Source organism: Pieris napi, chromosome 7 (genome assembly GCF_905475465.1).
Source record: "Pieris napi chromosome 7, ilPieNapi1.2, whole genome shotgun sequence".
In the NCBI taxonomy this organism is placed as follows: domain Eukaryota; kingdom Metazoa; phylum Arthropoda; class Insecta; order Lepidoptera; family Pieridae; genus Pieris; species Pieris napi.
In genome coordinates, this window is record NC_062240.1 from 405,113 (window position 1) to 433,072 (window position 27,960).

General features: G+C 34.2%; 1 protein-coding gene across 7 annotated transcripts in view; it reads left to right on the forward strand.

The window, feature by feature from the left end:
- Nucleotides 1-27,960, forward strand: part of LOC125051432 (CUGBP Elav-like family member 2) — a 222,034-nt gene that overhangs the window by 155,103 nt on the left and 38,971 nt on the right. For 6 of the 7 annotated variants that reach the window (XM_047651734.1, XM_047651736.1, XM_047651730.1 and 3 more), the window contains one exon: nt 15,869-15,917. In XM_047651734.1, coding sequence (XP_047507690.1) covers nt 15,869-15,917 — 49 coding nt within the window. Of the gene's footprint in view, nt 1-15,868; nt 15,918-17,968; nt 18,215-27,960 lie in introns of those variants that run through there. The other variant, XM_047651737.1, reaches the window with a different exon arrangement.

The window sequence follows — 27,960 nt, forward strand, 5'->3', positions numbered from 1 at the left end:
CTCATAGTCACGTGCAAATTTAAGACAAACAATTCATTTACATAACCTTATTGGACTTAGTATTTCAAATCGTTGTTAAAAAATTTAACGTTGATACGCGTTATCGCCGATAAGTCGTATCAAAAGCTATCCTTCAGTAACAAGTTTCATAAAATCACAGATTTGAGAACATCTCATAACAAAAGTTTACATTGTGTGCCGTGTAATAGTTTAGTTGCTTAGCATTGTCTCGTTTGTAGCCTCTTGAGAACAAAACTGGATATCCGTTTTGCCCGGAAGATATAATCGGAGTATTAAATTAGTACGGACCGGTTAATCCGGTAAGACTTTTACCGATTCCACCTTTGTTACACCTGCCCGGTAAAATTGTTATTTGTAATAACATGGACTTATCCGAAGGGATGATTGCTGGTTGGTTAAGCCTTTTAGTAATTATTTTTTTTAATTCTATATTAATTATGAAATAACATGCTTTGATGATGCTGCTTTGTTTTTAATTTAGAGCATTAATGGCATGAGTTATAGGTGACGGTCCGTCACGACTCATACAAATAAAATAGAAAATAAATCAGTGGCGCTACACCCTTTTTTAGGTCTCAGATTTCTTTATCTGTTTTATGATCGTTTGTTTATCCAATAGGCAAGTCGACGGTCTAAGGCAAGCCGGTTTTCTCACGAAGTTTTCCTTCACCGTTCGAGCGAATGTTAAATTCGCACATAGAAAGAAAGTCCATTGGTGTACAGCCGGGAATCGACGCACGTAGCACCTCAGCACGCTAAAGCCACTAGGCCAACAATGCTTATACAAACACTGGATATATTGGCACTCAAACTATATTGATTAATTAGCAAATTAATTATTATAACAAATTGTTCTACGTCACGGACGCGGTGCGCTAACGCCTGTGTCATATCCCAAGATAGACATCTCGCTCCCATCGAGGCGAAGCTTCTTCATATAGCCACAGAATAAATATGTAAGATTTTTGTTGGCAAAGCAGCGATCTATAATAATATACCTTTAAAAATAAGTAAATCCGTAAAAATATAATTTAACTATTATTGGGTTGTACGGCTTCATCTACTTCGTTCAACTAATGTTTTATTCAAATGCGATTGTCTTTAAAATTTAAAAAGCATACAGGACCAAAAGCTATAGTGACAAATATCGATCTTAAGGACAATAAAGGAAATCGAAAGGTTGCCCGGCTGCACCTTTCCGCTACATTGTCTTATCCGGCCGTGTATCATTTTGACCGCTTCACCCGGACGGGGATAACCGATGGCCCGGGTATATTTTATAGGACCGTTTGGGATGGGAATGTTATTATATTCCCATTACATAAGTTGGTTTAAACGAGTATTTAGTGTATTTGGGAAAAGGTTTATTATAGAAACGATAAAAGCTGCTTAAAGGATAAAACTTTGAAAAAAACAACACCAAAATTGAAAAGTAATGTATAACGTACGCAGGTCACTCAATAATAATAGATTGTTAATTCCCGATATTTAAAATTTAGAGTTACATTCTCCTATATTAAAATTGAATTGTATGTATATTTGAAAATGCGTGGATATTTGTAAATAAAAAACAACATACAATCATGCGCATTCGTGAGTCCATTATATAATAATCAGCTGAGCCCGGTGTGCTCTCAGCTAAAGAGTAAATCTCAAAGCTCCACCTCTCACAAAGTGACACAGAATGGAACTGTTAATGCGGTCCTTTTTGTCAGTAATATTATGCTCTTTGATAGTAATCTCGAGTCTTTGACTGAAGCAGTTTGCATCATGAAAATTATTAGCCATTCCTGAAGCACTAATACAACTACGGTTATATTGAACGAATAGCAAGGAATAGGAATGATATAACATAGATTGAACGAAACATTTATTATTATCATGTTTCATATAGATATCTATATAATAAAAAATAATTGAGTGTAAGTATAGTGTCACATATCTGCATATGTCTCTTATATATGCTTAAATAGGTCAGGGACCTTTACATTCAATATGTTAATAGCGATTCAGACAAAATACGTTTAATGAAAACGTAGTCTGCAAACTAAGGGCTGTAAAATTCATTTATTCTCGTTCCGTAGCTACCTAGATTATGCGGCTAAAATTATTAGGGTGTAAATCCGCTACGAATTGCTACGGCGTAGCCGGAACACGCTACACCGTAGTCACAACGTCAATGCTTGCTTTGCAAACAGCTTACAAGGATTTCGCGTGACGGTACGATCTACGAATTGTAATGCTTAGACAACTAAACAACTATTAATTAATAATATTTTTGTGAAATATCTTACAAAATATGAACTAAACCAATATGACAATCACCGCGCTTGCTGACTACTTTATTGTGACGTTTGAGAAAAAAAATATTTTTTTTTTATTTTGTTCTTGTTATTCCTACATCTAATTATGTTGGAAGAATTTTCACATTTTTTTTATTTCTAGTTAACTCGAATATGTATTTGCAATATGTTGCTGATACGCGCGATTTAATCTAAAAGAATGTGGTCCATGCCTCCGAGATTGTTATGTTTAATCATTAGGATCGGGAGATTTAACAATAATACTGAATCTTGCTTATTATATATTGTGTGTTAGCTAGCGCCGTTCGCATAAAATTATTAAGAAGCAAGCTACTCGTTTTGTTCCGAATAATATAATAGCGATAGGAATTTAAAGGAGGTTACACTGATGTACACACACACTGAACAAATATATTGTATAAATGATTTTTATAATAAATTTGTTTAGTATAATAATGATAAGCTACTAGTTAATAATGCTTAATACGTAGCTGGGCTAACATGAGGTGCTTAATTCAAATGTATTAATTCGCTAAGCCTCCAGTAACTATCCTACAGTTGAATAATCTGAGCGTAATATGCGAGCTTAATAAAAGCTCAATACAATTATTGACTCTAATGTTAACCAACTTTAGTATTGATAATGAAACTTAAAAATAATTTGTTATCAAATAAAAAACACAAATATTGTTGTATATATACTGTAGTCAAAAATCAAAAATCATTTATTCATATAGGCAACACAATCAATGTACACTTATGAACGTCAAAAAAGAAATATATGAAAATGCTTCTAATTTTACATTTACTGGCAGTTCTCAAATCAAGGGCGTAGAACGGAAGAGAAGAACTGGCAATAAACTCTGTAATACGTAGGTGACGATATTTTCACATTTCAGATTTTTACTTTTAAGTAAAGTATCGTTTATATCAGATTCCTTATATTACAATAATAAAAAATAAAATTGCATATTTATTTTTCCGTGTATATATATTATCCTGCATATTTATTGTCAAAGCCAGTATAATTCCTTGCAAAAAATATCGTTCTCACAATGAATATATTGCTAACAATTTCTATTATGCTCTTCGTTTTTGCTTAAGAGTTTTAGTGTTTTTTATACTTGCTTCTGCTATTGTATATTTATTATTTGTCAAACGTTATACATCACGCGCTTAATTCAATAAACATTAAAATATGTAAAATTCGTAAAAGCTACTACTACGTATGTCAAGTACTTTACGTGAAAAGCTTTTAATATGAATAGTTAGACAAATCATACGCCCTGAATACATTTTACGGAGACAACTTAGCGTTCATCGACAGCCCGCCATTATCCTAACTACTCTTACTAGTTACGCCGCAGCAATTTTGTCTAGAACCGGAATTATCAGCAGACTTCGTACTAGGAATAGGTCACGTTATGCTAGATGGTTTGCCGGAACACGTATGAGAGAGATATCGCTTCCAATTGCACGCGATTCACATATTATACATATTGAAATCGTGTTCTATCAGCTCATGACTAGTTCCATCTGAGAATATATTACGATACGCCAGATATTTCGTATACTATGTATCGTATTGCCGATCCAGGAATCCAATATTATTGATGCAACAGATTGCCTAATGCTATAATACAATTTTAAAACAATATAATTTTACGAATAAAATTGTTCTGTGTTGCTGTGTCGTATTTAAAATTATTCAGTGCTTTGCAGTGTTTATCTAATTGATTATTACACTATTTATTTACAAGTTTTAAATAAAATATCTATATAAAAATAAATAAATACTAAAAAAACTTTTTTTTATGTATTTTAAAAAGACCTTAGACAAGGTATGTTTTTTTAAAGCATTATTGTACAAACATTTATGTTAATAAAATAGACTTTAATTAACAATCAACGATTACCTATTATAAAGGAGTTACTTTTGTATTAATCATATTACTATCTAAAGCTGCCAAAATATTACGAGGTCACAGATATTCCGACACGATGCAACATAGTTTTGTAAGCAAAATTTCAATCTTTGAAAATGTGTATCATAACCTGCGTATGATACACATGATACTGATTTTATATAATTTGATTTTCTAAATATATATTATATAATTTGATTTTCTAAATATATATTATATAATTTGATTTTTTAAATATATATTATAGGAAGGTAGGAACGACTCGGTTGCAATATTGAGCTCGCTGGAGTCTTAGTCTTGAGGTTGTGGTTATAATTTTAGCGATTGTAAAATTGCTATTATCTCAAATAGAAATTTATTTTCCGAAAGGTTTCAACATTACGTTTGTTACAGATTTTACTAAAATCAAAACTAATTTCAATAATTAATTTACAGTTGGAAGGCAAAATATCCAGAAATATTTTAAAAAACTTGCAGAACGCGTAAAAAGTATTGATCTACATAGTTTCACGACGGGTTATCAGTAAAATAACTCGCTTTTACTCGCGGTTACATCCATCGCATCCACGGAAACATATTTCTTCAAGTTTGAATGGATTTACAAACATAGCTGAAGCTTACTGTGATATCTTTTGTCCTCGGTATCGTAGTATGCTCTTATACTATAATAAAATATACAAGATCCGGTATTATTTCTGAGGGCCCGATACAAGAACAGTGTCTCAAGTAGGGAATATATTGAGCAATAAGTTATAATACAATGGACGACGCAACATTCTGTTTGACGATACTTTTTGTTTTGTCTGGACATTGTCAGATAATACCCACTACTCGGAGCTTTATTGGTTGCGCCTTTATTACTGAGCAAGCATATTTTATTTTTCGTACTTAATATTCACAAAAGCAACTTATTTTTTTTCTAATTTTTAAGTTATATAGGGTGTCTCAAAAGGAAGTTCATATTTAGTTGATCGATTCAAAAAAAGTAAGTCGTGTATCAAAAAAGTGTTTATTCATTATAAAAGTACACATTTTGGGAATTAATTTCTTAAAAATAATACCGTCCAAATGTAGACCATCGCGTTCGCGGCACTCATTTAATCGAACAATAAAATTACTTATGACGGCTCGGCAGGTGGACTCAGTGATGGCTGCTATTTCGTGACGGATATTTTCTTTCAATTGCGCCAGAGAGCCGACTTGGCTTATTGGCATAGATTTTAAATTAAAGATAGCCCCATAAGAAAAAGTCCGTATGGGTGAAATCAAGACTGCGTGGAGGCCAATTTATGTCACCTCTCCTGGAGATCAATTTGCCTAAGAAAATTTCACGAACTCGTGGCAGAGACGTATTGGACGTGTGTGACGTTGCTCCGTCCAGCTGGAACCATGTGCTTTGGTTATAGCCAGGAATGGAAGAAAGCGAAGTTTATTATAATTACAGTTTTAGTGGCGGACATTATACTACAATTTTTAGGTGCTTATGTTTGGTTTACGTAGTGAAATATAATAAGAAATAATTTGACAGAAACATCTGAATAGCATTATTATTTAAAAAACGATAAAACACATTAAACGGTATATGTAAAAAGTGGAATAACCGAGATATTACCCCTTACCCGAAACGAGGGCAAGCTCCTCTGGCTTTCACGCTTGGAAAACTAATGTAATAAGGACGTACCGATCCTATACGCCCAATACTATTTTGCGGCCATGGGAATACAGCATTACTTCTGTATTCCCAGAGCTCAATATAAGGGATAACGATGATTCTAATTCTATACTTGGAATTAGAATAATCATGGAACTTTTGTAGGTTATCTTGATGTTCATCCTTTCTTAGCGAGCATTTAAGGCAACTTTTCCTACCTATATACAGGGTGGCCAAAAAGTCGTGGATCAAACGCAAATAGGGAATAGATGAGGTCATCAGCTGCAAAAAATTGTTCTACGGGAGGTCTCTAAGCTCAACCCCTGCAGAGTTATAATTTATTTTGTGTTGTGTAATAAAATTGACTTTTTTTTACTAATTCTTATTAAAAATCGAAAAAAATACATCCTGTGTCTTTTTCATAATATTCACTAGATTGGTACTGATGAGTTCTTGCGTTAGACATACTATTTATAGTTGTTTATTCAGTGTATTGAAGATAATATTAAGTTATACGATATAATTTTTTTTAAAATCAACACTTTTTGTTTACTTCGGACCCCACTGTGAAAAAAAAATACTCTACCGAAAAGTAACCATGTATTACAAACCCTGTTTTGGCGCATTTAATAGGGATTCTGAAAAGGTATTACACATGGCCATAAGTCGCTCTAATATCTTTCTAGGACGAAAAAACAAAACAACAACGATTCGGACTTATGATAGATTATTTACCTACAAAAACTTACCTTACCTTTCAAAACTTGTAAGAGACTCGATTGTATTGACTGATTACCTGGATTTTATGTGTTCCGCTTTGATTCAAATTGTACACAGTATAGCGAGCTGGTGTATTATAAACTTTATATTCCCATGGCACTCTAGATTGATTGAAATATTCGCCAGATGATTTATGTGTCATTGAATGTGAAATTAATCGTTAATAGATAATTCATGGACGAATTGAAATAGCCGAATGTTTTCATGTTTCAATTTAGATAACAAAATTGTGGTATCGATTACAAATCTGAATAGGTATTTAACGACTTATAGGTATTAATAATGTCAGCAATAAATGATAAGTGATATTCAATGTTGCTGTTGAAATGGAATCATAACAATGAATTTCACAGTTAATTTCTGACTTTGTCTTCACTAAGAACGGGACATGGGTTCTAGTTTACTTTTATCCTTTTCTCTATGCCTAATGATAATATAGAATACATATATTCAAATAATTCGATATAGGGTGATGATTCGAATTTCGAATTGGTTTCGGAAAATACTTCCGATATCATTACTTCAAATCCTCTTCGACCCTTGTAGAATCCAAATGTTTTCCATACAATAGTTGAGGGTGCAATAAAATCTATTTACATTCAAGGAAGCACTGCCTCGGCGGCCGTCGTCAAATAGTTAATAAAAGTAAACCCCGGATTCGCGTACGATGTATTCCCGTTACAGCTTTTACTGTAATGCCGATGTCGTTTGCCCGAAATGCGTTCTAAACGCTAAAGTAATGTTTGAAAGTGATTCTTTATCTGCGTTTTATGACCTTAGTAGATATTATCCTATTATTATTTAAACTGTGTGTTAGAATTGAAAGGCGTATGTTTATTACTCCTGCACGTTTTTACCGAATTCCGACTATTGAACACATTTGTAAGCCTAAATTAATTAAGAATAAAATCTCGTTTTAACTGCCCTCTCCTTGCACGCATTAAGTTTAAGATTACATCGGCACATATTAAAAAAGAAAGTCGTTCCGCATCGTCTGTGAGCTTCAATCTCTTAACCTTTGCTAACTGGCTCACTCCAACGTCACTTGGTCAGTTTATGTTTGTTCTTCTGTTTTGCCATAATAAGTTTTTATTAAATATATTTTTACATTTGCATGCTGATTTGATGTAGCTAATACTTCGGACACCACCCCTTTCATGAACATGAAACTGCTTCATCTTCTATACTCAATTTCAAAACTAGGAGAAAAATAAGAGAGTTATTTTAAAAATGAATTCAAGTTCTTAGGTCCTTATATTATGTTACGCTCCTCTGATTTTGAGTATTTGGAAATTTCATCTCTCACCTTTTGTAGGCAAGGCCACATTGGTAATTACCTATATAATTTTGCAGTGTTACTTGTAATTTTGTTTTTGCTAATTTAGTTAAATAATATAATGCACTTCTTGCACTTTACCCTTAGTATTTTTCCTCGCTAGGGTTGCCTGGCACAGATCGCTTGTTAGCGATTAGGCCGCCCGTTGCATCCCTCATCGTGTCTTACTTGATTTTATTTGTAATGTATCGAAGTTTTAATAAATAAACTTACAAGATAGATATTAAATATCTATCTTGTAATCAATATATTTAAGGGTAGACTTATTAAATTATTACGGCGTGGCTAACTCCGTGGGTTCTTTGTCCCATTTAGGAAACTCATAGTTTATTTAAATAGGGCTGGCTCAAGCGACGGTGGACATTTAAGTTGGGGATATTGTAGGAATCATTTTTACGGTAAGTTTCGGTACGCGACTCACGTCCGCTCCTCGCGACGGGTGTATTTGGATTACGGAAGATTTTACAGAATAAAAACTTTGAGGTAGCGCAAAGTTTTAAATCTCAATTCGACTTTATACGTGGGTTGGAATATTGCGTTGCTATATAGTGAAAACTGTTTGAGAAACTAACTGAAATTAATCCCTTTTATTGTTTTAACATTACTCATTGCCTGTAATTGAGTTGGAAAAAGATGGCGGAAAGCATGTTACAAATGGAATAAAAGAAAACTTAAGATTGAGTGTAATAGAGAAAAATAATATTAATATCACATTATTATATTTTTAACCAACGCTTCATCATAAAGCACGGACGAGATGGACACGAAAATATACTCCCTTGTGTGCAGTCAGTCGAGTAAAAGAGTTCATGTCAAACTTTCGAAGTTGATTCGGGACATGCTCTATTAGTTTGCCGAGTTTCTCCCGCTTCTCCTCAGTTCGGAGGTCGTCGGCAGTCCCTCGAAAATAAACAGGGATCACGGGGATTTTCGCAATTACACCCGGAGTGCTATGTGAACGAATCATCTAGTTTACAGTGTGTTTGCTAATGAAAGCATGTGCTTTTGTGCATTTTCCGTCCCAGTTTTATTTGATTGCCAAAATGCTTGTTATTTAAATATAACGTTTTCAACGGATATATAAACAAATTCAGACGATTTTTTAAGTTGTTTTCTTGATGCATAAACCAAACTAAAGTATAATACTACTGGTGTATTTACACACCCGAAATGTATTTTAGCAGCTTGTCCAAAAAAGATGCGGATTATTGGGTCGCTTACACAATGCTACTATGTTAGCCACTTTTGGGCGAGAGCGTGCCAAAAAATTTTGCGTGCGGAATATGTAGGTACAAAAATAAACTGTAGATATACGCCGTTACTTTTTGGCGAATAACATCAAGATTTGAGTGCTTGCGGTTTGCTTACGACGCGATAAAATGTTATGTTACTCGTACTTACTGTTTTCAGTGGGTTTCCGAGGTATTCTTTGAAAGTACCCAATGTATTACCGCTACTTACGTAAAGTAGACTAAAGGTTCTTGAAATAAAATTAAGCTTCAATAACCTAAATATTATGTCGTTTGGTCTAATGTCAATAATGGTAGCGGTACATTTTTATTATCTTAAATAGCATTTTGTACAATTACGAACTCGAACAAAGAGAATTCCAAATATAATTTTTAAAGTTTCGTGTTATATGAATTCTTTGATTAAAATACACATAAAGCATACACAAAGTCGCAAAGAAAATCCCATTAGCCCAAAAAGCAGGAACAGTAAAAAGTGTAAAATGTCGAGGGAAATCATTGGAGTCGCTGTTTCCCGTTTTATTTGCCCCGGCAAGGAATGAGGCCGTGATCAAGTATTCTCACTCTGGCTGGCTATAGTCTAGTGTTTCAGTGGCGAAAAATGTGTTTTTTATGTAATAGGAGGCAAACGGGCAGGAGGCTCACCTGATGTTAAGTGATACCGCCGCCCATGGACACTCATATTGCCAGAAGGCTTGCAAGTGCGTTGCCGGCCTTTAAATAAAAATTGTTAAATATCATTCAGTAATGAGTCGTTGGACCTGCTCAAATGCGGTAAAAGCTATCGGGGAAATTTTAGACATTGATTTATGAAACATTTGTTTTTTTTACTCACGGAAAATTTGCTATAAATTGTTTTTTTTACTCACGGAAAATTTCCTCTAATTCTTGTAAACTATTTAAAAATAAATCATTGGCACTACAACCTTTATAAGTCTGGGCCTCAGATTTTTGTATCTGTTTCATGATCATTTGTCAATCTAAAAGGCTAGTAGGTGTTCAGCCTCCTGTGCCTGACGCACGCCGTCAACTTTTTGGGTGAGCCGGTTTCCTCACGATGTTTTCCTTTACCGTTAAAGCGAATGCTAAATGCGCCCATATAAAGTCTATTGGTGCACAGCCGGGATCGAACCTACGACCTCAGGTATGAGAGTCGCACGCTGAAGCCACTAGGCAAACACTGCTCTTAATTATTTAGAACAAAGAAAAAGGGGAGGTGGAACTTAAAGCTCTATTTATAGCATTTCACTGTAAATTCAATAGACTATAGAGTAACTGAATAATAGGAGAGGTGAATCTCGTTGAAACAATCATTTGGCCGCTGAAGTCGGGTCAAGTGTCATTATGTCACCTGTGTGACACTCTCGTTGTTTTTTTTATTCAAATAAATGAGTATTAGCTATATACGTAATCTGGTATGTGGTGCCTCGATATACGAATATAATTCGTTTCGTAATCTTGATTGAAAACAGCTTCCAAAACACCACCTCAGTAGCTTTTGTTAAGTACTATAATAATATACTATATAGAATAATTTATATATTTTTTTTTTACGCTTTAATTTAATAGACATCAAGTTATTCTTCGGACCCATGGTTAAAAATAAATGTGATAATGAATTTAAATGTACAAAAAGGAAAAAATGCTTAGAGACTGTAGTGTGTACTGTGCGATTTCTTGTATGTAAAATTTTGCTGTCTTTTGTTGACTGCTTGTATGTCGAAACACTCGAATATCGAGGTACCACTGTATTTATATAAATGGTTATAACTGAAAATCCGATTATTTCCCAAGCAGATTAAGGGTCAGATCAAACGGCTGAATAAAGGCAAAAATGTTGGATTTATAAACCGCTGACGATGGAGAATAAAGGTGGACATCGATTTAACAACCAATCTTTGAAGGGTTCATTTAAAAGACCTTTTAGGCTTATTTCACGGTTGAGTAGATGTAAAAGTGGTATTAATTTTTCTGTGAAAAACCGTTAATACAAAGGAGATGCTGGGAAATTAGATTCTTCGGCTCTGTATTTGAACTCACTGTTATTTATACTGAAATTTAACATTTTTCGACTGATCGACATAATTCCGCAAATTTGTAAACAAATGTTTTGTAGATTTGAAGCGATGTGACGAAGTATAAGTTATATAATACATAATTAATTAATTAAAAACCAGAAGATACGTTCACTTTCTTTTTACCTATTATATTGCAATTATTTCTGTTATCATTACAGTAACTACTATGATACAAGACGTTTCATTAATTGTAATGCGTCCATAATTACCTATAACCAAAGGGTCACTCGACATTGATCCGTATTTGTACGCAGAATTAACATTCCCGTACATGTCCGACGTTCATAGTTCCGTTCGCTCGTGACAGTTTTACTAATCACGCGTCGCCTTTGTTCGAATCGACAGTCGTCTATTGAGCTTAATATCGATTGTTACTGTTGCAAGTGCCAACTGTTTCATCTTTGGGACTCTGTACATTTATTCTTACTTAATTTATATTGATTTGCATAATGCCTATATTATGACAGCGCTACTTTAATTATGCATTTTTCAGTGTACAATGTTATCACGAATAAATTGAATGATAACAGTTATATAGCGGGCTGTTCGGGGTATTTGTTGTGTTTCTCCGTACCGACTGGTACGGAATAAGTTTAAAGAAATAAATATTATGACACTATCTGGTCAATATTTTCTTGAAACCTTGTTGTGTGTACAAAGAAATGTAAACGATTTTAAAACAAATGGTGCCTTTCACCAATAATATACTCGAAACGAAACTAATTTGAGTGTACGACCAACCAGGCTACAGAAGAAAAACTACTCCTTATATGTAAATACTAAATTGTATTCATTTTTACAACAAACTCGCAAGCGAAATGAATTCAATTAATCAATAAAGCTTTTTTATAAATTTGACGAATATTTAAATGATCTTTGCTCCAGTTCAAACAATTTGTATGACTCAAAACTTAGCGATTTAAAAGAGTGGCGGAGAGTATTTTGCCAGTTCTTCTTGTCCTCCCTACGCCCTTGACTTGCGAACTGGTAGTAAATGTAAATTTAGAATCAATTGAACATCTTTTTTGTTGACGTTCATACGTTTACATGGTTACCTATATGAATAAAATTATTTTGAGTTTGAGTATACGTATTTTTGATAAAACATAATATTTTCGCCTTTTTGTAATCTCTTATACTGAAAGTACAAAGATATTTAACCTTTGTAAGAGACCCACCTCACATTAATCGTGATAATGAGTGTGTAGAGTCCCAGGTTCATTTATCGCACGCAGCGCTCTCAATCTCGCCTTCAGTAATGGCGCATCCAAGGCGACTCTGATTAGAGCGTGACGTGACAAATTGTACACTTTGTACAGTGTTTGTCCACGCCGGCCCAGTGATTGATGATCATCTGGTCCCTAATTAGATAAGGAATACGCTTTATGAGATTCGGGCGATTCGCGAGAGATTCATGAATCAACTTATCCGGTAATGATCTGAAAGTATTTCGGGTCATGGCGTCGTTTACAAACATTACTAGTTTATTATTTGCTGAGTTTGATGTTAATCACTCTTGTTATCTAGATAGTCTGTTAAATAGCTTTTAGACTTTAAAAAACAATTTCCGAGTGGCTTGATCCATTGGCGTTGCGTAGAGATGTGGGGTCTTAATGCACCTTCTACCGGATTTACCATGGAGAGTGATCAGAAGAGTGTTCGGATTATTACCTGCAGCTAAGTTTGATCATAGGACGTCGAGGTAGAATACGAAATTCCATCCGTATTACCTCGGCGTCCGTCGTTTCACAACTGAGCGTTTTTTTAAGGCAGGTTTTGCCGCGCACCACTACTATATGGAACCAGATGCAGGCTGAAGTATTTCCGACTTAGGATCCTTCACAAAAAGAGGCGTACCATTTCTTAAAACGACAACGCGCGAGCCCTCTGGCATTAAGAGTGTCCGTGGGCGGCGATATCGCCCAACATCAGGTGAGCCTCCTGCCCGTTTACCACTGTTCTATAAAAAAAACTTTGCCATATGCAACGCTGTAGTGATATGGACTTTATCGTCCCATTTAAATCGGCAAAGAATATGGCTACATGTGTAAATAGCACTACAAATTCATATTCGCCTCAACCTCTGGTGTAATGAAGTGAAACTAAGTTGAAAGTTGTCGGCATCAAATTTAAAGGGGTTTGTTTATAAGGGCTCGAGTGTTGAGCGTTGAGAGCCGCGATAGTTGTGATTATTAGATTTTGTTGTTAAGCAGACTATAACGTTACGCGATAACTTTGTGTATTATCTAGCCTGCTCTGTGGATTTTAATTAGTGAAGAGTGTAATATAATGAAACATGAGTACGCGTGAGTGTGCGGCGTAACGTGGCGAACTCGAGTTTTCCATCTAAATTAACACAAGTGTATTTTACAATATTTTAACAGTTTTAACAATAAACAACGCTGGTGTACAAATTTAATATATATGCTATATTGAGCAATAGTAAAGTAGTAGTTTGTGGTAAATTGTAAAAATATTGTAATTTTTGCATTTTAACTCCCATCTATAAGCCAAAACATGACAATGCAAAAGGTATTACATTATATTGAAGGTTGCTTTATGTAATAGCTTTTTTTAAATATATATGGAAAAAATAAATTGGGCGACTTATCATAATTCTACTTAGATACAGATATATTTAATTTAATGTAAAATTAATAAACAGTTCTCTTAACTGTCGAGTGTACCGTTGTAGTGACCGGCATATGACAAGGGATCACTCAACGCGCCTATGAAAATAACCACGTCACGATTGACACGCCTTGGAGTTGGGTCACTGCATCTATAAGCGTTGACTGACTCAAGCTGAAAATATACGTAGGAACAATAGTTGCACGCCTCTACTTATTTAACGGAAACGTTGAACCACAGACGAAAAAAGCTTATATTTATTCATTATAGAAGTGCTTGCTTCGTTTGTGTTATGCCTTCCGAAATAAGAAGAAATCATTACATCATACAGCAATTTCTCAAAAAAATTAGATATTCGGAGGCGGTATAAAAATACAAATTCAATATAGTTAAATGTCATATTATGTTTACCTTACTGCTGCTGAAATGTCTATTTTTTATTTAGTTTTCATTCTTCCATTTATTTTACAATCCATATTACATTCCTGGAACAGATATCGGTTCTGGCAGATATTGCAATGATTTTAGAGATAAAAGCGTTATTTTTGTTCCGCGGAACTATAAATCCAGGCTACATCGAAAAATCGCATAACGAAAACCAGCTCTGTTAAAAATTACATTTTATCATTTGTTGTGATTTATCTTTAATTGATTGTTATAAAATTGTTTTGACAGCTTTTACTCATATATATTGGTTGGATACAGAAATTGTGGATAAAAAATGGTTGTAAAATAATAAAGTATTAGAGTCATAATATTAATTGATAAAGAGTTCATATGTCTTACAACAAGTACTTATGCACATAATAATACCCTTGTTTCGTTAAGTGTCGATCGAGTCGATGACAAACGAGACATTAAATTATTTAGTAATTTATTCCTTTGTAAATATGCTGATAAAGCTTTCCTAGAAAAGCGGTGCCGTTAACTAACGGCCGTCATTTTACGGTTGTTAATAACGGCCGTCTTTACTTTTTAACATAATGCAAAAAACAAACATTTTCGCTCGTCCAAGTTACGTTTCCACTCATTGTATTAATTAAATATGGGCACCGCTACACGCGAAAAACGTTGAATTACTGTTTATCGCCGCTATGACGGCCGTCATGCAAATGACAGCACCACTATTTGACGTTACGGTGACACTCAACGTTCTCTAGAAAACCTACTCCTATGTTATTCATAGACAACGTATGGGTGACGTCACCCAACGTTACATTGCAGCCGTTGGATAACGGCAACGCTTTTCTAGGAAACCGTAGCTCAAAGGGCCAGACCAAATAAATAAAAATTTAAAGAGCTAAAAAGCTACCGTTATACAGCTAAGACTCAAAAATATTTGTCTATGCAATAGATAGTCTCACAGTGTTTACAAATAATTAAAATAGTTTCAACTGTTTGTCCGTGCACCGAACGCATTGTGTAAATAATTATTATTGAGAGCATTAATTAAACTGACGCGACGCGCCGATCGATATGTTTTGTTTGTGTTGGCTATAGGCGGTAATAATTTGATAGAAAATATGGATTTTAGAATTTGATGTTATTTAATGTAATTCTTAGTTTGATAAGAGTGATTTTAATACTACACTAATACAGTTACTTTGGCATTATAATCTTTGTTAAAAAAATCGATGAAACCATAAAGATACAAATGCATACTATAACAAAGCTATTCAATGCAAATAGAATTATTGAGTTACTAATACCTAGTAGTTTTTTATAAAACCTAAAACAAATCTAATTAGAGTGTAGTTTGCATGTTTACTGTACTTGATTGGTGTATTTTTGATTTACCCGTACCTTGAGCATTATTTCTTACATTTAAATCTATGTTACAATTGTGAATAGCCTTTAACGCACAAATTTATATCATTTTCATTTCCCTTTCAGATGCACCATCCGATTCAAATGAAGCCGGCTGACAGTGAAAATAGAAATGGTGAGTGAAATCTTTTATTATTTTTGTTTAGCATTTAAGATTCCACTGCCATAAAGACGCCTAAGAAAAAAATCATAAACAGAGATTTTAAGTAGCTTAAAATCGAAATGAAATATCATTTATTGCAGTAGATAGTGACTGGCAGTAAGTGTACATTTAGATATGTCTCTGAATGTACTGACAGTTTTCAAATCAAAAATGTAGAACGGAAGAGAAGAACTAACAAGAAACTCTTGGCCACTTATTTTAATGTTTTATCTTTTGAATGATTGAGTTTAATTTACAATGGTTTGTTTATGCCACGCCATACAATATTGAGTTATAATTAATTTGATGCAATTTAAAATCACTTACGATAGGCTTGTTGTCATTATCAGAGGTCGTTAATAACTAATTTGACTAATTGAGCAATCGAACGCTCATTATGAGCAATATAGTCAGTAGTTATAAGTACCTGATTGTGCAGTTTGAAAATGATCATTTAATTTGCAGTAATATAAAATAAAAACGATAACTTAACCAAAGAAAATAGATGGCGCTTGCTCATGAATATAATAGAAATAAATAGTTCGATATGGCATTCGCTTTTGTAGAAATGATAATTTTCTAAGCACACTGTTGGCTCACTAATTCTATTTGCTTATGAGATAAAACAATTGACATGAGCCCTATTAACTAAACCAACCGATCTATATCAAACTAGGTAAACGACTAAGTAATCTTAGGTGACAGGGTTTATCGAGGTCAAACACAATAGAGCCCAAACAAGTCTTTTACACTTAAGTCAGCTCTGTTCTACAGTAGTCTATGTCTAAACGGCATGAGCAATCGATTGTCCGCCGCGTCCGCGTCATATAGGCTCACAGCGAGTGCGGCGCACGTGTGTGAATACAACTAGACAATCTTTACATTCCGTTTATAAAGGTCACCATACATAATGCATTAATAACTAATGTAAAAGCAAAACGTATAACAATTTATATATAGCTTTTATCAATATTCAGCTGAATGTATGCCCAAAAGAGTAATAATCTCACGTTCGTTATAAATAATTAATTACACGCCTTTGCTATTAATATGTTTAAATTCTTACTAATTAGACTTTTTACCAAGGTAGTAAGTGTTATAGATATACTATATAGATACAATATTGTTAAAAGAGTCATTCATTAGGACTTAATTAGTAAATGGTTGGTTGAAAATTACATTGCCGTAAATGGGTTTAAGGTTACGTAATGCCTATAATTTGTAAAATAATATTAAATTATTCAATAATATTAAATTTGATAAAACTAATTACAATTCCTGCTTAAGATTAAATAAATAGTGGTTTTGTGGGATATTAGTTCTACTATGTGTATGTGTGATCTCCACACGTTCTTCCGGCCTTAAACAAACAAACGTCGGCTCTACTCAGCGCGGCACGTTTTTATGCAATTATTTAACGTTTGAAGTAATTAATTATGATAACGAGTGTGTGACTCTAGCGAGGTCTCTTTACGTTCTCGAGGTGCAATTTTTATGACTATGATAATTGGTTCATTTGGACATTTAAATAATTTGGCCTTATGTGGAGCGTTACGAAATTATTCTTTATTTTTATTTCTATTGTTTTTGGGTTGGCTTTATTCTTTGTGCGGGTTTATTTATTTGATTTAGTGGTTACGGCTGAACCATTGTTCCCTACACTTCCCCACACTTGATTAGCTTGACATTAAAATATGACTCTTGTTGTCTCTTTAATACACGTTTATTGCACTGGTACTTTACATTATACGCAAGTAATAAATCTATAAAATCTCATATCTTTTGACATATTTCCGAAAAAAGCCGAAGTTTAATTTTGTTTCTTTTTAAAAATGGTATTGCGACCATTTCTGAATCTACTGTTGCCTTAAAGCCACATAAGCGATTCGTCTGTCGTATAAACAATATTAAAGACACATTGTCTTCCGTATGTGGAAAACGGTAACGTGACGTGCACAGGACGGAGTTCATTAGTGGGAGGTGTGGGGGGAGCAGCAGAGTGACACGGGCCCACGAATAATGACTGATCGTCCGTCAACGCACGCGCACCTATAGTCTTATATACACGTCTTTAGTAGTGTCGCGTCCGCGGTTCAATGCAGACGTGCAATGTGGCTGTGAGTGCTTGTGAGGTTGTGTTGTGAAGTGAAGGATGCGTGGAGAGGCAGCCGGGGCCCGCGGCAAGGGAGCCAAGTCGGGCTCCAACTATCCGGCCATCAGCGCTGCGTATTGGCTGCCGCCATCTAACCCCACCCCCTACCATGTACCAGGTTCGATGTTCGCTTATCACTCTACTAAATACGAAACCCAGTCCCTTATCACCAAAATGGTGTACAAGTCGGCAATAACCTTCATTTTCATTAAATTTTCATGTCTTTCAGGATTATAGTTGAAGTGATACAACACCAAGAGTACGAATTACGAATTAGAAACATCAATGTTATTGTAAATCAGTGTCGTTTCATATTACGCTTGTTTGTTTGCGATTGTTTCCGATTGATCGTTACATAGAGGCTGACGCATCGGATTTTCGTTTTAATAATACACCACGATGCGTTAACCTAAATATATTTATGTAAATGTAAGATATCTACATTGTCAATGTGCTAATGAGACCTCACGAACTTGGCAAACGTTGTATTGCGCAAGGTTTTTCTCAATTTTCAGCTGAATTATCCTTATTGTAACCGCAACGAATGGCGCTACACTTTTTAATAAATTCTTGAGCGACATTGACCGACATTAATACTGAAAAACAATAGACTTAACCGGTGTCGTAACAACTTGGCTAAAGAGTATTTCACAGGTCGATGTGAAATTTGAACGGTGCATTTGCAGATATTATACAGTATTTTATGGCATATTAAATTGGAACTTTATTGCGGCACATTAAGGAGTATTTTGTGTGAATTATGAATAGCATATGTGCCTTATCGCGGGGCAACAACACGAGTAAAGCTAGGTATGCTAAGTGGGACGATAGAGGCGTTTTATAGGTCAATTTTGCAGGTTAGAGTTATTCGCACCGAGTTAAATTAACATAACAAACATTTTATTGTACAAAACATATCAATTTTGTGTCAAAGATATCTAGAATATTTTAAAAATTTGATAAAAATTCATTGTGTTGACTTCATATAAAAAACACATAAAAACTAAACATAACTTATACATACAGTCGTAAAAAACGGTTAAACTTTTATTAATAACTGCAAAAATATGTGCCTATAGATACACGATTCACTACGAAATAGAAAATTAAATAAACTTGTTGTTCATAAATAACCCTCAATATTTGGATTGATAGTATGAACCATCTCAAATGTTTATTTGTTCTGTTCCTCACATAAACACTTCTAGTATCATCTATGCAACAAACTAACAAATAAATTGACTGGACGATAATAGATTGTATTACTCGTGTTTATGTAACAATAGGTATGTATTTAGTTCTTGATTACCTATAACCATAGAATTCGTAAGACGTAGATGTTCCGATTAATTTTTTTTTTTAAAACGACATTCCTAAATATTTGAAATAATTTATATCTTGCCAATGCTCGTGACTTCAAAAGTCAAAAAGTCAAATTATTTATTTTTATTAGGCCTATTAAAAAGGCACGTTTGAAAGTTAAAATTACAAGTAAACTAGAGTCATATACAAAATTACTCTAGTTGCCCCTTCCCAAGGATGGACAAGAAACACCATACTCACTCTTTTGAAATAGTTTTTACAATATTTTGTATACATTGATATGATAATTATATGTGAAGACCATGTATGTACCTAGAATAAAAAACACTAAAATAAAATAGGCGCATGGTGTTATAAAAAACAATGCCGCAGATAACTATATTATTATATATCGATACATGGTACTCACATATTAACAAATGTAACAACTATAGATAAACTTTATAAATATAGAATAATTAACATACAGTCAAACAGTGTGTGAGATACGTCAAAGTCGATTTCGTTAGTAAAAAGGAAGTGGATTTTGTCTAGCTTGGAGTATTAGGTGTATCTCTTAGAAGATACGAAACTACCAATTTGGGTTTTGCAATTAGAAAAGCATATTTAATAAAGACATTTATTAAATTCATTAGGATTTAAAAACAAACATTGTTTTAATAGTTCTGTTGAATTTATTTTAAACTGATTGTATATAAATATATTTTTTCTCTGTTCTATTATTTATGAAAAAGTAAAAGTATAATATAAATGTTACTCTAGTAATGCTCTAGCATGTAATTAAACCATTTTATTATACTTTACTGAATAAATATTATATTGTTGAGTAAAGTGTAATAATACTATCTATTAACAGACTATTAATTTACAGATTATTGGCAAGTGGTGTAGGATAACATAATATCAAATTTATCTTATCCGGGTCTATAAATTTGTTGTTCTGTGGAAGACGGCGACCAATGACTAAAATACATCTATTTTGTTTCCTCGTTTTGCATTATCCTCTTGTTAAATGTAGTCAACTAACGAATAGTAAGGCGAAGTGTTACGTACTTCAATTTTATTTATTAACAGATCTAATTAACAACCTAGAAAAGTTATAATTTACCTTTTAATACCAGCGGCGCGGCGTTTTTATTCACTGTTCGAGCGAATGTTAAATGCGCACATAGGCAAAGTCCATTGGTGCACAGCCAGGGATCGAACCTACGACCTTAGGGATGAGTGTCGAACGCTGAAGCCACTAGGTCAACACTGCTCTATTTCCCTTTTAATCTAAATTAATACTTTCGGCGTTGATTGCTTGCCTAATGTCAAGCGAAAATACTTTAAAGAGTCATATCGCCTCTTCGAAGTTCGTTTGTTCTTTACGTCAAGTCAGAATACAAAATACCATCCGTATCACCTTGACGTCCGTCGTTCCAAAACTGAGCGTTTCTTAAAGCGATTTCTGCCGCACACCACTACTATGTGAAACCATCTGCCCACTGAAGTATTTCCGAACCAATTCGACTTAGGGTCCTTCAAGAAAAGAACGTACCAATTCTTAAAAGGTCGGCAGCGCGCTTGCGAGCCTTCTGGCATTGTGAGTGTCCATGGGCGGCGGTATCACTTACCGTCAGGTGAGCCTCCTGCCCGTTTGCCTCCTGTAACATAAAAAAAACAGAAACGTTGCATTCGTTTTAGTTTAACTTATATTTTATTGGACCAGTATTCCGTAACTGTCTACACAACCGAAATATATATTTTTGATTATCCGAGTGACAAAGTGAGGACCACGCTTATCGTATTGAATAAACAGTGCGCACACAACTGAGTTACGCAGGCGGTTTATTATTACGAAGATGGAACGTAATTTAATCTGTTGTATAATAGAGTAGATACTGGAGTGCACCTGTGTCATCAAAAGCCTCAAAGGCTGTTGTCTTATCGTCGCTGGGGTGAGGCCTTGTGCACTCCAGTTTATGAGATAAAATGATGATACCAATGAGATGACGCCGTGTTGAGAGCTCGTGTTTTGTATGTTTAGGGAAATTTCAATTAAATTTTTTTAACGGATATAAATGAGAATTTACATAACATACATAGACGTTTCGAATGCTGTATATCAGTCGAGGTCTGTGACAGAGGAGTAATGAGTATTATAGCAAACTGTCTGCCTGGTTCGTGTGCGCGCACTTCCTAACTCTGAGATCGTATGACTTTTGTTTTTATATGTATAATCAGTAAAGGACGGGGAAAGTAAAATATCTTGGGCTAATCACCGTCTCTTATGACGTTTATCCCATGCTCCATTACCCATATTACCCATATTGGACCTGATCATCAGTCATTTGTTTCCTGAAATTTACTTCACTTGAGAGTTAACTATCGATTTAATACTAAGTAGTAGTAATTTAAACATGTTCAATAATAAATAACCACGAAAAATAGAAAACCTATAAGCTCAATGTAATAAACTCCTAAATACGTTAAAAATGTACGTGATACATTCTCAATATGGGATGTCCGTTAGTGACAATAACTCGCGTTGTCAATAATATTATGAATCAAAGAGTATTTGTTTATAAATCTTGTAAACAAACAGTGCTCTGTTTCAAATACCATCTTCAAATTTTATTACCTTACATTAGCTATTTGAAATTTATTGTAACAGTTAAATGTGATAAGAAATTAGTACTTAAGACATCAGGAAATAGATATACAGTCAAACCTGAGTAAGTGACAACTGGGTAAGCGAGAAAACTCTATTAATGAGAGTATTTACGGGGTCCCGTGATTTTGCCCTCCTAACCCTTTATAAGTCAGTAACATGTAGTAAGTAAGTGTCAGTCATTTTTCACGCGTGAACCTCTATAAGTGAGATTGATATTTGCCTATACCTCTATAAGCGACAATTAAACGCATTGAACTTATGCTATTTATGACTTATGAAATTTCGAGGGACTCTTTCGAAACTCGATTATTTCAAACCAAATGTCTCTCTGTTATTGTTTTCCATAGTTTTGTAGACCTCTATATGTGGGACAGATCCCTTCTGTAACTCTGTAAGCTAGAAACTCGGGTTACTGAGAAACCTCTATCAAAGAAGATGAATTCACGGTCTCTTGAGCTCTAGGTTTGACTGTATTACGATATTTTATGTAAAGATGGCCATGTGTTTTACTAGTTATCGCAAGTGGTATATTACTATATTGGCAGATATCCTAGGTTCGATTCCGCCTACAATTATGCACCAGCAAAACTTGAAACAGATTTTCTTTGTTCAAATCATTTAAGTGCCAACTAATCGAGTGAACTGACAAAAGTGTAATAGTTAATTTTTTGTATTTTTTATTACGTAATTTTGTTTTTCCTAATAAATTGCTTATGTTTTTAAATAAAAAATATTTTAAATCCTTATTATTCTATACATTACATATACACGAAACCAACGTTTTCATTAATGGAAAAAGTGTGAAGCTCTTTAATACACACGTTAAGATAACTGATGCTTATCATATCCTCGAAGTAAAAGCATTTGTAAAAATTTATTAAATATTTTCAACAAGGGTATATAGTGTCCCGCACGTACAGCACATATATCACCGTAAACTTGATCGTTATCAAATGCGCGCGCGCAGTTTTACAAGTGCCACCAGCTTACGTAAGCTGCGGGCGTACCGGCCTTGATGTACCGTTGTGTTTTAAGAGAAATTTGGTGGTTTTGCCTCTATTTGCTCTTAAACACTAATTAAGAGGCCTTCATATCTCGAGAAATGACTGCTTAAAAATTGGTAAAAATTTGCCTGAAGATGTTTGATAGTATTATCTTGTTTATAGTGAAAAATAATGTTATAATAAAAATCCCAATATATATAAATTATCTGTATTAAAGATTCTGTCTACAAGTATTAATTTTGGCTATTGAAAGGGCCACTATTGTTACAACATTATTAGTATTACTATGACTTACGAACAAAATAATTACCTGCTGTGGTATATGCACTATTTTAATATCACTCTATAGCATAGTGAGGTACTTCGTGTTCGTTCACAAAGTTGATAAGCTATCACCTATGTTTTATAAATATTATTAGAGCTACTAACTAAAACTCAACTTTATAATACTATATTTTCAACCAGTTCGGCTGATTTCGAATCGTATGAGCAATAGATTTTAAACTCTAGCAAGTTGCATGAATAACAAACGAGCTAAAATTTCCTCTCCCAACCATCCTAGTGGTATCCTCTGTAATGTGCTCTCCATAGTTCAAGTTAACCGGCCAACATTAATTTCACTTAGCGGTACAACGCTCGCTCTCAATTGCATCTCGCTTGTTACGCGCAAACTCAGCGAGCCGTGAAAATGTTACAGTTTAGCTGAAGTAAATTGTCGCCGTTATGCGTTGCGTTATTGTACTATGGTAGTGAGTTGTCGTTAGAGTGCTCGTGTTTCGTATTTTGTAACGGATCTCGTGTGTGGCGTGGAAGTGAAGCTCAAACAAGCTATATAATTTGTATCGCTTAATAGAAAAAAAAACGCCCACCTTTTGCATATTCTTTTTAATTATTAGCTAAATATATTTTTCTACGTTTCTGTAAGGCTGATGAAGGAATGGTATTAAAGAAGAGAATAAGTATTTATAGAAGTAATTACAGGAAAATAATCGCGGCCATGAGTGAAACCAAATCTTTTACGTCATACTATGGTTGACCGCTTCCATACTCTGTAGGTTGCGCATTAATACACTAAGCGATAGATGCGTGAAGTCACGTGCCCCCTGGAGACGCGTCTTAGGCATATTTCTAGGTTAATTTGTTTAATTATATTACAAAGCTTTTTATGTTTTTCTCCTCTCTAGAATAAAATACGTAGGCATCATCTGATATTTTTCTGAGAAGCAACTGGGGTTTTCTCAGTTTTGTTATATGACCAACGTCAGCCGAAATTAGATATGAAATCGTTTAAAACACATTACTACTATTGCGGTTAAGTGACGGTTATTATTTTTTAATTGATTTTCATATTAAAATATACTTATAATCGAGGTCGATGACTGAAGTCATCAAACATAATTGACACGTAAAAATTATATTGAATACACGTCATAATATTTCTCGTATGAAAATACGAGGTGCAGTTAACAAAGAAAATTGCTATAAAATAAGCTTATTAATATTATCTCAGCTTCCGTAACAAGCTGCTTATCTTGTTAGTATCAATATAGGTAAAGGTAGATGGATAATATGTCTGTTGTCTAGTGTTACAATATAGAATACTTACTGTGGCGAAACGTAAACGCATTTTGGTTGATATATAAATGAAACAAACTGATAAAATTTAGTCTCGTCGGAGGTAACTTTAAGTAATAACTTTAAAAATTTCTCCTACTTTAAAATAATCAAGCATAAAATTCCGGCACCAGAACTCTTGCGAATCGCTCCCAGTTAGGGACGTGAATTATGCGTCCCGGGACAATCCCGCGATGCACCGGGATACGGGAATAACTTTACATCGTCGGCGCGGTGGCATTTCACCTGCGGATAAGCCCGGGGCAAATGCGATCGCTTGAATTATGGAGGATTAAACTTATTGAACCGCTTTTCTGTACGCTCCTGAATTTAGGGTAATAGGAAATGGCTCGATATGTATCACCCGTTTGCTGAAAGTATACGCGCAGCTTTGTTTGACCTAAAACGTAATAAGAACGCTTTAATGTCGTCAGAGACTAACCTAAACATATAACACTTATTTGTTTCATGTCTCCAAGTCATGTTACATTAAAAATAATAACAATTAAACATTATTATCAAGTATTATTATGTAATAATGCACAAAATATAATAATTTATAAGTAGCTATTAAGTTTACCTTAGAACAACGCTCTTATCGTGCTCGAACACGTACTACGCCATTACAAAAGCACAGAGTATTATCATGAATACTATTACATTTTTTTAAATAGATATCGCGCCATCTTGATTTAAGTTACATATATATATCACAAATACACGATACAAATGTAAATATTTATGTTCTAATACAAGTTCAATAATTCTAATTGCAAGTTTCGGGTGTACATTCCAATTATCCAATCTGCGAAACAACAGTCCTATTCCAATTCGCTAACGACATCCCGAGGCCCGAGACCGTCGCACGGTATTGTCTCGGAGCGATTCAACTTTTAATTGAGTTGCAAAACAAAAGGCGGTCGCAGTCACTATTGCTGAATAGGGACATCCCTAAAGACGCGCGTGCATTAGTAATAATGACAGCGCAGTTAGGATCCGTTGTGAGTTGCGACTTTGGAAGTGGGGCAACTGGTGAATTTTCAATTTAGTCGATGCGAGCGCTAGAGATTATTTGTCTTTGGGAGAATTATGTTTTACGTTCTAAAGCGACGTTCACATATATGTACAATATGTGGTAAAGATCGAAAAGAGCAATACTTGACTATTATAAGATATTTAACCTTCCTTACGGTCAGCCTTCTAAGGCTGTAAAATTTTCTAAGCTTATCTGGATTTAAATTTTCTTTTGTTCTAAATCATTACTATTACTCTATTAAAACATTACTAACGTTAGAGCTTGGGAACAAACAAGGATGATGAAAATTAATAGAATGCAGTAGGTTCCATAACTGGGTAAGAGGAAAGACGGAAGCCAAAGACGCCCTTGATCATGCTCCTAAGCTTAAATGGAATTAGACGGGACATAGCAAGGCTGACTTGAAATCGGGTAGACGATGATGGTTAAGATGGAATTAAAGCAATGAGTGGAGAAAGACGTGGAAGATAGAGAGGAATGGAAACGACTAGAGACTTCTAACTCCAATGAGGGGTTCATGCGAGGACCCATATATGTATATAAAAGTTGACATTACATTAAAAAAAATATATGAATTTGAACTTAATTCGTAAAAAAAACTATAAGTTTTGATTTTTTTTTATCGTGGCACAAGATTAAATAATAAGTAAATAATGTATCGGAAATAATTTGTATTATTTTTTTTATAACAAACTACTTGTGCAAGAATAATTAAATACTAGACATTTAAAACGTAAAATGTGAATAAATTGTTTTGTTCTTGTATTGTAACTTAAACGTTCAAAGAATTCTTTAAAACATTCTGTTGTCATCTCACATACAGTGAATAACTATTGTCTACTTTCAGCCGCGACGTGCGAACGCAAAGGTTTTGAACCCCTGAAATAATATTTGAGTTCTTTTGACACATTTGTAAAACATTTACTAAAACCTCTTTGAGACTATCCCTTTACAAGATACGGGAAAAAGAGTTGGCGGATATCCTTTTAAAAGCTTTTTACAGTAGCGAGATTCATAATGTTTAGAATGAATAGGTCTTTTTGTCAATGGCTCTTGTAGCTGTATTTAGATTTAGTTACATAGAAATATGATATATTGCTGGTGACTTTGCTGAGTTTTTTCTATTCTCTGTAATAATTATATACCTACCTATACAGTGGCGAATCAATCAGGTGGTAGTCTAAGTTTAAAAGATTTTTTATTTAAGCTTAATACGTATAACATTATGTATGTTTTACTACTTTTCGTCATTATTTCAGTAAAAACACATTGGCAACATTGCCACCATTACAGCAAAACTAAATACGCAAGATGTCTAGTAATGTTCCAAATAGCGAGGCCCGATAAATTCACATCATATTATAATGCAAGTGTGAGATTCATCAGTGAATCGCAATGCAGAGGCTATTGAATCGTGTTTCGATGCATCAAATCGAATAGGGATCGATGTAGCGAACATATTGAAGTGATGCGTCGACATTCGACGTCTGCCGGTGGCAAATCCTCGGGACTTGCAACTATTATATGCGATCAGGTGACCCAGAAATTCGGAACGCGTACTCGATTTGCGAATCGAGAAATATTCGAGAATAACATTTGAGACGTGGATTTAATAACGATGGCGGCTTTTAGGGTCTGGAATTAAGCCAATTAAATATAACATAAGTAAGTTTAATTTGTTACTCTGTCGTCTACGAATCCATTTTAGAAAAAACTAGATTTCTTACTCCAGATTTAGGCAGACCCCGTCACGGGCATCAAGTAGCACTCCAGTGAGGCTGTTGGCATTTCGAATCCTAATATGGCGCGAAAAAGTAACGCATCACCGGAATTCCTATCAAAATATTTCCACAATACGCTACCAAAGGAAATTGCTTTTAATAAAATAGTGACGTTTCATCGGTACGAGGTATTTGTTTGTTCGCATGATTGTGTATTTATGAATTTCGTTCTGTTTTATTACAGTAATTGAATGAATTTTTGACCTGTTAAATTTATTTTTGGCCAAACGACGACCGTAGGCGTAGACCATTTGGTGCCGTCGCAATATTTGCTTTAATAATAAAACAATTGCTCAATAAAATACGAATTGTCGTACGCAATGTAATCAAGTTTTACTATTGTCAGCGAAAATTTTCATCTAGGTATACTATATATACTTTGTTAATGTTTATTAAAATAACATAAATTTAAGTTTGTAAGTAAATATGATTATGCAAAAGCATTGATTA